This window comes from Prionailurus viverrinus, chromosome D3, assembly GCF_022837055.1.
Source record: "Prionailurus viverrinus isolate Anna chromosome D3, UM_Priviv_1.0, whole genome shotgun sequence".
In the NCBI taxonomy this organism is placed as follows: domain Eukaryota; kingdom Metazoa; phylum Chordata; class Mammalia; order Carnivora; family Felidae; genus Prionailurus; species Prionailurus viverrinus.
The window spans coordinates 54,433,049-54,447,990 of NC_062572.1; the positions used below are offsets into that span (position 1 = coordinate 54,433,049).

Genomic DNA, 14,942 nt, shown 5'->3' on the forward strand with positions numbered 1-14,942 from the left:
TGCATCGTATATCAAAAATCAGAATACTAAAATCATAATCACTTAGTAAAAGGTAAGAGAAAGAACTTCTGCCAAACTAAAATAGCAATGGCTAACCCATACTTCTAAATATCCATGTTTTCAGGCATAGTTTGTAACAACTCAATGTCATAGTAACTCCTACTTTCCAAACTGTATTAGTAGTTTATTCATACATTTCTCAACTTAAAGAAGCACAGTAATACATTAGAATGAGAAGAAGATTTTTAGACAGTTACACCATTAAGAAAGACAATCAATGGTCAATTTCCTCCTTTCAGCGAGGGAAAGATATAAAAATTATATATATATTATATATGTCATCACAACTCAATAGAACAACAGAGCATCCGGTGCCATTAAGAGTGGGACTCAGGAAATAAATTCCTCGATCTCTGGGAGGGCTTTATTTTCTTACAGTAGTTAAACTTTCATCATGATCAATCTCAAATCATTGAAGAAAATAAAATTACTTTTCTAATCCTGTTGATGAAGAGATCTCTGGTACTTTTCAGGAAGTTGTATCAAAATGGGGGGAAGTGTACGAGCTTTGGTTCTTGAAAGGATAAGCTCCATTCACAGGGAACGTTTCCTTCCCCAAAGTGGTAATTAAATGAAGCATTAGCTTAAACAAACATTACAATCATTTAGGCCTCAATAAGTATATTAGGAGTCACTTAAAAATTTATTTATATATATGTATATATGCATACATTTATGCATGTATACAAATATGTTTATGCATGTAGTAACATTTCTAAACTCTTCAATACTTTAAAATTCTTAGACTTCCTCCAACAATAGTAACATAAGACCACAAAGAGAAAAACATATAGCAAGCAGGGATAAATATGGACACCATTGAGAAGACACGTAGTTATCCATGGGATTGTTGCAAGTACCATCAATTCAGTTAAAATATTCTTCTAATCCTACAATAATATATTTGGATGCTTAGCCAGAGTGATGTCATTACCAAAAGAAAAGAAAAATCCCTTCTTTCTTTTAGGTGACCATACCCACCAGCACAATTTTCCTTTTGCATAGGATGAACTCAATGGAACACCAGCAATCTTTTAAACTCTGGAGATCAGAAAGCCTGGTCAGAGCCCAAAGAGGGGTGAGGAAAGATTGAAAAAAAAAAAGAAAAAAACACAACATATTATCCAATATAACACATTATGAGCACGACACATAGCTAATGAAATTTGTTTCACTAGAATCATACAGTTACAAGTGAGATGATTCCAAAAGAAGTAGGTAGGCAAGTGACCAGGCTACACCCACCAAGGGTTTTGAATTAGTGAACACTTTCTTTGTTCCTCAAATTCAATACCTTTGCTTCTTCTGGGTGCACCTTACAATGTTGAATACATGTCCTTACTAAGTAAAACTGTCCTAACACTGTATAAAATGTGAACTATTTTTGCATAAGGTGAAAGAATTAGACGTTGAAAATGGCACTACAAAATGGCAGACAGTCAGAAGACAAAAGCGGGAGTGGATCAAGTTTGCTGCTGCCTGTCGAGAAGGAGAGGACAACTCCAAGAGGAATCCGATTGCCAGAGTAAGTGAGGAAATGAACAGGAGTATGCGGTGCTGATAACACATGATTTGCAGGGCAGGAAAGCCCTCAGACATTTCAGGGATTTGCAGCCTTCACTACTCCACAGTGACTTAGGAAGAGGGGCGACAGGTAGTCATTTGCTCATGTTGCTGAGGCACTGTTTTGAATATTACCTTGTGGGAACTGATACAGAGCAGAGAGTCTTCGAGTGATCCTAGAAGAGAAACCTGGATCTCCAGCACAACTGGGCTTTATCTGTTCATTTGTGTCCTGCTTATCTGTCATAGGTACATGTTATAGAAAATTTATGCATGTAGTAATAATCTTCCGACTATCCCTCCCCCAGATCAAAGGTTTACAGTATTGATTAATTCTCTCCAAGAAAGGAAAGAAAGGAAGTGTCAAAAGTTCCCACTAGATTCCTATATCCAGAATTAGGAGAGTCTTAAAAAGTATTCCAAATAATGGTAATTAAAAAGGAAGGTGAGTGAAGGGAAGAAAGTGTACTAAATTGATCCAAGAAGGATGGGATCCACGTTAGCAGTTTCACTAGGTCTTGGGAAGGGGCATCTTGGCCTTGCCCCACTAGTGAAACAGCAGAGCAGTCAACCAGAATTCTCTCCTTACAGCTTTACATTTATACATTGTTTGCATGTTTATATGAAGTTTTACCTATCTATAGTAAGCATCAGCAGTGAGTGATATTACAGATACAACCTCCACTCAAGAAGACATTATTCTCTGTCAGAGGAGTATTCCGATTTTTGGAAATTTTTGGAAAGATTTAAATTGTTATTGTTTCAACTCACAGTTATAGCTTTATGTTACTTCACTGTATGGCGTATTCTTTTCTTTTTATTTACATTTGGGGATTTCCTGGATTTTCAGATCTCTGGAGTAGAGTGGAGCTACTCCAAGTTGTGTTTCCAGTTGTCTTTATTTAATTGTGGGTATTGGGTAACAAATCTTAGTATTTTACCGAATGTTCTCATCTTTAGTATACAGGTGAGATTCCAAAATTTAAACTATCTTTGTTCAAATTTATGAGCAATAGATATAAAACTATTAAAACAAATCTTACATGGCAGAATATTTGCTAAACTCTATTTGGCAGATGAGTGATATGGTAGGTTTCAATTCATAAAATTATTCCCAGTATCTCAAAACACTGTATTTCTCTTGTGGTTTTCTTAAGTTATCTATAATTTTGATTAAATCTCTAAAGTCTAGTCAGGGTACATATCAATATAACACGATCCTTCAATGAGTACTAAAGATGGTGATTTCTTCTGTCAAACTCTTTATATGCAAAGAAAATCAGAGAATTGAACAATGTACCATTAATAATAGCAAATCTCCCATCAAGCATGTATGTGCCTTATGCCAGGCATTGGGGTGTGGTGTATATATGTTACCTCATACAATCCCCACAACAAACTTAGGATGTAAGTGGTATTATCCCATTATAAGCTGGTGCTTGGCAAAGTTAAGTGAATTTTCCAAGGTCACACAGGCCTAAATCATGGTGCCTTGTTTGAATCCAAAGCCCATCTGGCTACAAAACTATTCCCTTCTCATTCTATTACACGCCACGGTTCATTATCTGCTTTAAATAAGATCACAATCCTAACCATTTTCCTCATAGATCCGATCAGACTGTGAAGCGAACCAGAAGATTACATACCGCATCTCTGGGGTAGGAATTGATCGACCACCTTACGGAGTGTTCACCATTAATCCTCGGACTGGGGAAATTAACATCACTTCAGTGGTGGACAGAGAGATAACCCCACTTTTCTTGGTAAGTCACAGTAGTGTTTTAACTTATGCATATTATTTTTCTTCCCTATTTAAAACACAGTAAAGCTGAAGCCAAACAAAGGGACCAAAGCAATGAAAAGAGTATGAAAACATAAGTTTATAGTTCAAGAGTGTTATATAGATATGCCATCAAATGTCTTGATAATGTTTAAATTAATAAACTTTAATCTGTCTGAATTCACTAAGCAAATTGTTTCTTTGCATATTTCCTGAAATAGTTTTGATCATGTTACTTAATTTCCTTTGATAGAAAGAGACAGTTTTTCCCTCAACTCTCCACAGATCTATTGCCGGGCTCTGAATTCACGGGGTGAAGACTTAGAAAGACCTCTTGAGCTTAGAGTCAAAGTTATGGACATAAATGATAACCCTCCAGTTTTTACCCAAAATGTGTACACAGCCAGCATTGAAGAAAACAGTGATGCAAGTAAGTGGATGACACTACTTTTCCGCATTATTATCACGTCGATTTCTCTTCCTCTAAAGCTGTAGGAGACTGAACACACAGGTAATTTAAAGATCAGAAAAAGTCAAACTTGTATTTTGAATAAGCCCCACAAGTTCTAACTTAAAACTGACCTAGAAAAAAAATCATATCTAAAATGCTACATATCCTCTTGTTTGTTTGTGGAGGATCCTTGTACATGTAATTTAGCAGGAGCTTAGAGCCTTTCTTAAAGATTATTACTGGTTCATGATTAACTTAAACCAAATGAGTTAACTGAAAAAGAAACCATGGATGCTTTCCATGCATGGAAAAAGTCTCTGTGCTGATCTATCCCTCAAATTGTGGGCTGAAGCACATCAGAGAGTGACGGAGGGTGCATCTCCTACGGCAGCCATCAGGTCGGTCACAAAGCATAATCTCTGGTTCTTCACAGTCTACACGGCAAGCCACATTACATTCTCTCTCTCTTTTTTTTTTCACTTTTTCCATCCTGTTTAATTCCATCTCCAGCTCCAATACTCTCTTCTCTTTCTTTCTATCCCTTCTCCTGAATGTCTTTCCTTTCTATGCTTTTCCTATGTTGGTACTTTCCTTTGTTCTCCCCTCCCTTGCCTTCTGACCCTTGCTTTCCCCAATCCTCTAATATTCCTTTTTCTTTCATATCTATGTCTGCACGTGTACCTCGAGGTTAAATTTGAAAAAGGGAATATAAAAAAGGAATTTCAGAAAGAAAGACATATAGAAAGCAAACTAGAGGTACTAATGGACAGTCAAAGAAAGAAGGATGGAGAAGTTTGGAGGAAAAGAGGAAAGAGGCAAGAAGTACTGGAGGAGAGAAAGAAGAGGTAAAAAGGCAGGAGTCAAGAGGGGGTGTCTGGAGAACTTCTTCAGAGTCCCCAAAAGAATGATGTGGAAAATAAGAAACACAAAATGCTTTATAGCATAGGAGAAGAGGACATACAGAAGTAAAGTGAAGGTTTTGCCCCAGAGCGTCTCCAAAGCCCATCATGGTTTCGTCACTAACATACTTCAGCATAACTTGGTGAAGGGAGGAAAGGTGAAGCCCGCCTCCAAACTGACACCCAAGTCCACGTCTACGTCCACGTCCACTTGGCGGCTGATTAGCAGTTTTATTAATGCTCCCTCAAGTGAACCACAGGGCCAGGGCATATTTTCATAGACTATGAACTCCATGAAACCTGGCTTTTTTATTCAAGGGGTCCCTGGTTCTCTGTACTAGTTTTTCACTTTGAAAACTGGCTGGGAAGCAGAAAAACATCAGGGACCAGCCAGCTCTGGAAAATCTGTCCTAGGGGCTAATGTCCTTGGGGATTGCCTAGGATGCTGGTTCTTTGTTCCTATGAATAATCAACAACTTTTTCTATTCCTGTGGACAAATTTTCTTTTCAATAGTTATATGTTCTTGACTATTCAGGTAAGTGCTATCATCCTCCAAGGCAACCAATAATAATTCTCCATTTTCTGGATGAATGAAAATAAAGAATATAGGTGATCAATTAATAAGCTTAACATTGAATTTAATTAAGCTATAATCTTTCTATTTTTTAAGTTTATTTATTTATTTTGAGAGACACAGAGTCAGTGGGGGAGGGGCAGAGAGAAAGGGAGAGAAAAAAATCCCAAGGCTCCACATTGTCAGCACAGAGCCCAATCTGGGACTCAAACCCACAAACTGTGATATCATGACCTGAGCTGAAATCAAGAGTCAAATGCTTAACTGATTGAGACACCCAGGTGTCCCAAGCTATAATCTTTCTTACTTAAGCATTTTAAATTAATGTCACAAGACCACTGTAAACACAAATTGACAAAATCGGTTTTTCAGATTTATGATAAAGGCTATGGAACTTCTTTTTCATACATTAACAATTACTCTAGTTTGCTCCTGATTTACCGTTTAGTCACTTAAGGAGTGTAAGTACTTTATATACTAAAGGATTTTATAGAGCAAACCGCCATTCCATTATTTTTACAATTAGTGGTGTAGTTTGAAATTATGGTAATACATTCTTGTGGAAAACTAAAACAGAAAATTCAGGGAAGGCCAACCACTCTTTCTTCCTATGCCTGATGATTTGCTGAACTGATCCCAGCAGAGTCCCAAACATTCTTCACCTCCATCTTCATTTCTAGACACACTGGTTGTAAAGTTAAGTGCCACAGATGCAGACGAAGACAATCATCTGAATTCTAAAATAGCCTACAAGATCATCTCTCAAGAGCCAGCAGGGGCACCAATGTTCATCCTGAACAGGTACACTGGAGAAGTCCGCACGATGTCCAGTTTCCTTGACAGAGAGGTAAAGCCTTCTATGAATGAATGATAAGAAATAAAGAACTCAATTTTCAAAAGGCAAAGATGAAATGATCCAAGTATGCCTTTCCTCCAGTGTAAAGAAGGGAAGGAAAAATAATCTAACCATGACTTTTGAATGAAAATTATAAGAAGAAAAAAATTATATTAAAATACTACATAAAATTATAAAAGGAAATTAGGGGAACAATTTCAGAATGTGTCGTGTTTCATTCAACACGTGGTCTAAGGCTTACAATTCTTTTTCATTTTAAGCAACACAGTATGTATAATCTTGTGGTAAGGGGCTCAGATCGAGACGGAGCTGCAGACGGACTGTCTTCTGAGTGCGACTGTAGAATCAAGGTTTTAGATGTCAATGATAACTTCCCCACTTTGGAGAAAACTTCCGTAAGTTGTTATTTTTATAATCCTTTTCCCCTAAGTGTCAGTAACTGATTTGCTTTCCTGCTACTTTGTGAGCCTGGTTCTGTTATGTGTGTGGATGGACTCAGCTTTGCTGTGTAAACCTTAAGTATAATAATAATATACCTCATACAGTCAATAATATTGTACTCACGTTGTATGGTGACAGATGGTAACTAGACTTATTATGGTGATCATGTCACATTATATATAGACATGGATTTACTATGTTGTATGCCAAACGAAAATGATACTGTATCTCAATCGTATTTCATTACAAAATAGTAATACACCTTAATAGTGCATGCTTGCCTTTGAGTCACTATCCTGTACAACCTGCATCTATGAAAGCAGCAGACCAACTCCTCCATACTCTCTACTTAAAGAAATGTGGGATTTTATTAACCTGATGCTGAGAATCATGTAACAATATTGATGTATCTTTATAGGCCTGATGTTTGCTGAATTAATTCTACAGGAGTCCCAAACATTTCCCACTTTCATCTTCATTTTAGGCACAAAGAAGCATAACATTGAAAATAGCAAAGCCAAATCTGGCTCGCCACCTATTTTGGTTAAAAAAAAAAATGTTTTATCGGACCACAACTTGACTCATCCCTTTATATGCTGTCTGCGGCTGCTTTGATCTTACAGCAGCGGAGGTGACTAGTTGCAGCTGAACTCTCTGGCCCACAAAGCCTAAGATAATGTCATCTGACCCCTCACAGGAAAAGGAGGGACTAACTTACGGAAAATTAAAAATAAGCAAGGAAAATAAAATAAAGTGCCAGTTTGACCTTGACTTCCCACACAGCACAAGAAAATCAGTTTTATTATCTTATATTCCTATTCTTATATTTCTAATTGAAATGTGTGGCCTTTAATAATGGTGCAAAAATTATTGATGTAGTTTGTTGTTAGTAATTATGTATTAGTAAATATCTTTCCTCCTTTGAAACTTTATTGATTATAAACTTGATCCATGTCTTTTCAGTACTCAGCAAGTATTGAAGAGAATTGTCTAAATTCGGAGCTCATACGATTACAAGCAATTGATCTTGATGAAGAAGGCACCGATAATTGGCTGGCAAAATATTTAATTCTCTCCGGAAATGATGGGAATTGGTTCGATATTCAAACAGACCCACGAACCAATGAGGGCATTTTGAAAGTCGTCAAGGTACAGTTTGGGACCTGCAGTATTTTCTTCTTTTTTTAAAGTTTATTTAGTTATTTTGAGGTGGGGTGGAGCAGAGAGACACAGGAGACAGAGAATCCCAAGCAGGCTTCATGCTGCCAGCATGAACTCCACAAGGGGTCTGATCCCACCAATCGTGAGATCAGATCGAGAGTCAGATGTTAACTAACTGAGCCACCCAGGCGCCCCTGCAGTATTTTCTTCTAAAGAAGTTTTAATTTCCTCTTCCAGACAGAATCTTGCTACCAAAAAAACATTCTATAACCTTGAATACTACTTGCATGACTAGTGCCCTAAGTTAGCTCACTATATCGGTCTGAGCCTTCCAGCTCAGCAACACGCTGTTTGTTACCAAGAGAAGTAAGAATTAAGGAGGCTGTTTTGTTCTCACAGTGCCCAATATCTAGTTAAGAAAACAAGGCATGTACTCCTGAATTAGATAATAAGACGAGTTAAAAACAAAGAAGTGCTTGTACAGATGTTATAATGTTAAACGTAATTAATGGCCGAAAGGGTGAAACATGAAATAATTTCTAAGAGGTGAGGTCTTTCTGAGTTGGGTTTGTCTGAAAAGGTTTCATGCAGAGAAGACGGTGTAAGCAAGACCTTACAACTGAGATTGCTAATGTGGAGCTGAAATGAGCAAACAAGTTGAGGGGAGGAAAAGGAAAGCATGCTCAGGACACCACGAGCAATTTGGGGGGCTGTATCAGATGTTCATGAGGGAAACAATGAGATGCAAGAGCGAAGATGATGCTTAGAGTTGGGTCTGCTGAGAACCTTGAATACTGGAATGTAGGGCTTGACTTTTTCCTACCGATTAATTTTTCTTAAACTACTTTATGATTTATGGAGCAATAAATCTAATCTGTCTTATGGACAGCAATAAAATCTAAAACTACAAATAAGACACAACTAAAACTACAAACCAATAAGATTTAAATTAACATTGATGTGATCGGGGAACTTAATTTTTTCCTTCAGCAAAATCAGTACAAACAACATAAACAGAACTCATAGTTATGAAAGTATATACTGATAGACATATGCACACATTTAATTTGGTACATAGTGACCTGTAATTATTTCATTCTGTTACTAGTTTTCCTTATTCCATTTGCCGTATATCAGGAAGCCATTTAGCCTCCCTCTAATGCAAACATATCATTTCTCTATACAGTCCTTCTGTTCTGTTTGCAATTTTCTAGAGCAACTGAAGTATTCCTACTTTACCACAAAACACTAGCGCTGAAATCATGCAGTGTATTAATTTATGAGGTTGTAATCAAAATTATGGAAAATGTCTATGTATACTTTCTAAGATTGTCATTCAAATGAACCCACAAAATTTCAAAATTTCTTAAGAGAACACAAGGACTCGAAGAATATACCAGAGTTTTCCTGTTTGAGAAACATTGCTTGAGGCCATAGGTCAGCAGACTATAGCCCATGGGCTATAGTCGCTTTTTGCACATAAAATGTTATTAAAAAACAACCACACTCATTCATTCATTCACTATTTTCTATGACTGTTTCCACACTCCAATGGCTGAGCTGAATGTTTAAGACAAAAACTGTATATGACCTCCAAAGCCTAAACTATTTACTCTCTGCTCTTAACCAAAAATCTTTATTAATCCCTACTTATAGGCCAAGAAAAGTTTTGGGATTTTTTTTCAATAGCAGTCACACTATGAGCTCAACTCTGGAAAGAATAAAATTAAGAAAATAATTATTATATTAATTGAGTCCTAAGGTAATAACCTGATTTAAGACAATAGCAGTAAAAATGGAAATGAAGGAACAAGAAAAACAGCCATTGCCAAATTAACATAGATAAGGAAAAGAGAGACAAAAGGTCACTTACCATCTTATCAAATTCTGAATATTAGTCACGTTTGTTTTCAGGGATAGAATTTGTTCAACCTTGCATCTCAGTTAAAAATCAAGATCTAGACATGTCAGATAATTCTTACCCATCTTCTTACCATCTTAATCATTGACTTAGCTTCTTATCTTATAGCATGTCACTGTTCTTTGCTTTTGGTCTGTCTGAAACTAATAAAAGACATAGTAAGAGCTTTGCATATAAACAACTTGATCTAAATACCTTTCCATTCCTAGCATCCGGCCCAGAGTTCAGAAGATAGTAGAAACTCACAAAAAATTGAGGATGGTGAGGCTCTCACCCAAATGCGAGTCACCAAGCTTGACTGTAAAATTCATAATTTCTAAAAAATTAAATTTTTTAATTTTTTTTTTCAACGTTTATTTATTTTTGGGACAGAGAGAGACAGAGCATGAACGGGGGAGGGGCAGAGAGAGAGGGAGACACAGAATCGGAAACAGGCTCCAGGCTCTGAGCCATCAGCCCAGAGCCCGACGCGGGGCTCGAACTCACGGACCGTGAGATCGTGACCTGGCTGAAGTCGGACGCCCAACCGACTGCGCCACCCAGGCGCCCCTTTAATTTCTAAAAAATTATAAAACTGAAAAAGAAGACATGTTCAGAATGCAGGCAATGCACTATTACTTATGTAATGTGTCTTCTGTGAGAGCTAAAGGGTTTTGGGTTTCTTAAATATACTCAGTTCATCACACACACACACGCACACACACACACACACACAACTATGGGAAATTTAAGTTCATGAAAAATTGGTCAAGACAGTATTAGATGTTATGCAGTGTCTATCTTTCTTTCCTGGATGATAACTTCTCAAGTCCATTAAAGAAAGCAGAAGGGCACCTGGGTGACTCAGTCGGTTCAGCATCTGACTTCAGCTTAGGTCATGATCTCACAGTTTGTGAGTTTGAGCCCACCGTCGGGCTCCGTGCTAACAGCTCAGAACCTGGAGCCTGCTTCAAATTCTGTGTCTGCCTCTATCTCTGCCCCTCCCCACCGCTCCCACTCTGTCTCTCTCTCTCAAAAATAAATTAACATTAAAAAATAATTTTAAAAAAAGAAAGCAGGAAAAGTATGTTTAAAAACATCAAAATAATATGGAAAGGCTAATTAAAATGATATTTAAAGCCTCAGTATGTATTTCAGGACTTAGCCACAACTATGTATTTAGAGAACATATGTGTCGAGTTCCAGAATTTGGCATTTGGAACAAGGTCACTAATGTCCTGTACCCTCTCCATTTTCACTCAAGCTGCTATTTAACCTCATGGAAACTGGCCTCTTAGTCATGGGCTTTTGACTGAGCTTTCTATAACCCTTTTCTTAGTCTAAGGATTGAGAACTGCTATGTGCTAGAGATATGAAGGTGACTAAGACATGGTCCTTGTTCTCAAGGAACTTGTAGTTTAACAAGAGAAAATCTTTAAGAAGGTAAAAAAAATCTCTCTTGTCAATAATAACTTCTTTTCACTATTTATCAGTACATGTATACAGAAATACTAACAAATAATATGTGTGTGTGTATACACATTCACTTCAACACTAAGAAGACAAGCAAAATATTACAATTGGAATTCTAACAAAGAAATATTGCTTCTCTATTTTTATAATAATTTTAACTAATGTTTATTAAGCAGTCACTAAACACCAGCTAGTCAGTCATACTATGTATACAGAGGTTTTAAAACCGTCACAACTCTGGGAGAAAAATATTTTGATTCTTTTTTTATAGAAAGTGGAAACAAAATCAAAAGAGGAAAACTAACTTGCCTTAAGTTCAGCCAGGTGGCAAATGACAAAGACAAGATCCAACCAGAGCTCTCTGATTCCAAAGTCATACTTAACTGCCCCCTCCGTGCCTCCCCGTGTAATCCGGGGCCAGTCAAACAAGTTTGAAGCAAGAACTAGTACCTTCAGACATCTCCCTCTGTTCACCTCTGTGCCCCTTCCCAACTGCATGTGCCCTGCAGGAGAACATACACACCCTGACAGATATTTAACAATTCCCTCATGGGGAATTGCCATGGAAAAACTGCCTGTTTTGTATACACACTGCTGATCTACCTTTTTCCATACTTAATTCTAAAATGAACCAGCATCCCCTCTGAGAAATAGCAGGGTCATGTTGACCTAAACCAAAACCAAAACCAAACATACAAAATGGCATGGGAGACTCTAACAGCTTAACTTCTTTGAGGCGCCTGGGTGGCTCAGTCGGTTGAGCGTCCAACTTCGGCTCAGGTCATGACCTCATGGTCCGTGAGTTCGAGCCGCATCGGACTCTGTGTTGACAGCTCGGAGCCTGGAGCTTGCTTCGGATTCTGTGTCTCCCTCTCTCTGCCCCTCCCCAACTCATGCTCTGTCTCTCTCTCTGTCAAAAATAAATAAGGATTTAAAAATTTTAAATTTTAAAAATTTAAAATTTTTTTTAAATAGCAAAAAAATCTGCCAGAAGCCAAATCTATTTCTGGATGGATCATCTTCATTCTGAGCCCTTCCTGAGCCCCCTGTAGACTCTCTAAGACTAGCTCCACCCTTTTAACACATATCAGCATATCCTTTATGAGTATTCTTCAGTCAGGTCTTCAACCACAGAAACTTGATTCGTTCCAGCCTCTCTCTTCTAATTCCAAGCAGAGACTCGTAGTTGTTTTTATTGCTTTTTGCACAACCCTGACCTCTGCACAATCGCAAAACTCTTGATAAAAGATCCCATTTGCAAAGAATATTAGAGAGGCTTTCTGTCTTTCCTCTGCTTTTTATCTTCCTTACTGGAGGGAAGATTAGCCCCCCAACCAATTTCCTTACACCATATTCTGTGAACATCTGTAATTGACACATTATACACATATTAATATTCTCCCCCACCCTCTATTCAAAAGAGAAAGAACTATTCTAACAAAGAGCGCATACGTGTGTATGCACCAAAAACTCCAAGAGATTTCTCTACCTGAAAAAAAGAATTCAGATTTTTCATTTGTTTAAAGACAGTGTGGAATTCTAGAAAATAAAAACTGAGTTGTAGAAGACAGGTCTCTTCTGGTTGAAAATCTATTTTTGAGAACACCATTCATAGTCAGCTCTGTGCTAGGCATTGTGTGGACCAGGGAGGGGACAGATGTACAGAAGACTCAAAATCCCAAAACTGAAGGATTTGAGCTGAAATGTAAGTAAATCATAGTGAGCCAGTCCCAAATAAGGACCTAACTGAATTCCTGTGACTATTTCCATCTTATTAGCTCTTGTGAAGAAATTAACTAAAATTTACTGAGAAAATATTTATGATGTCATAGAATTTCCTTGAGAAGCAGAGATTTACCTCAGGGTCTTATTGATGGCATTGTTATGTCAACTACTGTTGTTGGCAAATGTGATATAAGGGATGCTACGTTATCTTCCGGAACACTTCTAAACAATCTTTGTCCAGGACTCCCTTTTTCACAACTGCTTTTTCACTTGTTGTATAAGAGGGAACTCTTCCAACTGAAAATCCATTTTTTTAGTACACAATTCACAATCGGCTTTATGCTGAATTGTTGGTGGTGACTTTTCATGTCACCACATCAATCATTCGGGATCAAAAGATTCCGTTCACCTTTTATTCAAACAACCCATTTTAAAGGTGACTTTTCTCTGGGAAAGCTATTTGCTTATTTGAATGTGCCCTGTGAAGAAATCTTCTTGTCCACCAGACCCAGCACAATTAAATTATAGTTTAGGGCTGCATATAATAATCATGAATTCTCCTTTAGAAGTTGTTTGCCTCATTTTTTTTTAAATTACATGTTCAACTATACTAATAAAGCTCCCTTATTCTGCTGATTTCAAGAGCTTCTTAGATGTGAATTCTACAAAGAAAACCTGGGTCCTATTTATTCATTCACCAGTTGTGAACATTGTTTTATTTCATTCTAAGTTTATTTTTCATTTTTCTCATTTGGAAAGAAATCATTTTTGACTTCAGGGTTTTTATATAAGAAGTCTGAGTCCAACCTAAGTCACAGGCCCAAATGACCTGTGTAGGTATAAATGACCTATATACCTGCTTATGCCAATAGATAAAGGGAATAACATGTCTGAAGTGTCTAATGCAGTAATTAATAACATTTTATCAATTCAAAATCTGAATAACATAACTCCTGGAATTCACTCTAGCATGTTGCTTTCTTATCATGGCTACTTATTCTACCAAAAGAGAGCTCTTTTGTCTTTTCAGAGTTTTTTACTTTCTATCATTTCAGATGCTGGATTATGAACAAATGCCTAATATTCATCTTAGTATTGGAGTTAAAAACCAAGCTGAATTTCACCACTCAGTTGCTTCTCAATTCCGAATGCACTCAACCCCTGTGAGAATTCAGGTTGTTAATGTGAGAGAAGGACCCACATTTCATCCGAATTCCATGACCTTCAGTATTCGAGAAGGAATAAAAGGAAATTCCTTATTGAATTATGTGCTTGGCACATATACAGCTATAGATATGGACACGGGGAATCCTGCAACAAATGTCAGGTACCACAAATACTGTGCTCATATCAAAGTGATAAAATGTGGTTTTGTCCAGTGTTAGTTCATATAGAATGTACTAGTGTATGTGGGTTGAAATACGTCTTGAGTTTTGCAATATGGACTCCAAAAGGTTAGAATGGTAATTGTGTACAGGGAGCAACTATAAGGTCAAAGAACTACTAGGAGATTCTGACTCCCTGAGTCTCTCTGATCTTTTTGTGGCTAGTTGTTACCACCCTGGCCCCAGGCTGAGTAAGCCATATTGTAAACTATAAGACCTCATAAAAGATGAGTCACTGCTTGTTTCCTTAAAACCTGTTATCTAATGACTCTGGGACTAATTTCAACCACCAGCTTAAGACGAAGAAAAAAGAAAATAGAAACTAAAACACAGGTGTTTCAGAAATTTGATGAGTATAAACTCAGAACTGGAGAAGTAGAAAGGTAGGCATTAGAGGCACTAGGTACACAGATTATACATGAATTAGATCTATACAAGATATTCTGGAAAATGACTAGTGAAATATGTAAGTGTATTCTCCTTCCTTGTCTCTCTTCTTTCCTCCTCCTAATATTTTTGGAGTCAACAGTCTATTGATTTGTAAATTACTTTGATATTAACAATTTGATTACTTAATAGGTTAACAAATAGATAGACAACAAAAATTATGAAGTCTATCAGTATGGGATAGAGAAAAGGGATGTGTCAAATAAGTGCCTTGGACACTTGAAAT

General features: G+C 37.2%; 2 protein-coding genes across 4 annotated transcripts in view; one reads left to right on the forward strand and one right to left on the reverse strand.

The window, feature by feature from the left end:
- DSC1 (desmocollin 1) overlaps nucleotides 1–14,942 on the reverse strand; it is a 357,277-nt gene that overhangs the window by 249,210 nt on the left and 93,125 nt on the right. The gene's annotated exons all lie outside the window — the stretch shown is intronic.
- DSG4 (desmoglein 4) overlaps nucleotides 1–14,942 on the forward strand; it is a 30,193-nt gene that overhangs the window by 844 nt on the left and 14,407 nt on the right. Inside the window, 7 exon segments of the mRNA XM_047828178.1 lie at nucleotides 1,454–1,585; nucleotides 3,231–3,386; nucleotides 3,689–3,833; nucleotides 6,009–6,175; nucleotides 6,445–6,579; nucleotides 7,589–7,774; nucleotides 13,940–14,211. Coding sequence (XP_047684134.1) covers nucleotides 1,454–1,585; nucleotides 3,231–3,386; nucleotides 3,689–3,833; nucleotides 6,009–6,175; nucleotides 6,445–6,579; nucleotides 7,589–7,774; nucleotides 13,940–14,211 — 1,193 coding nt within the window.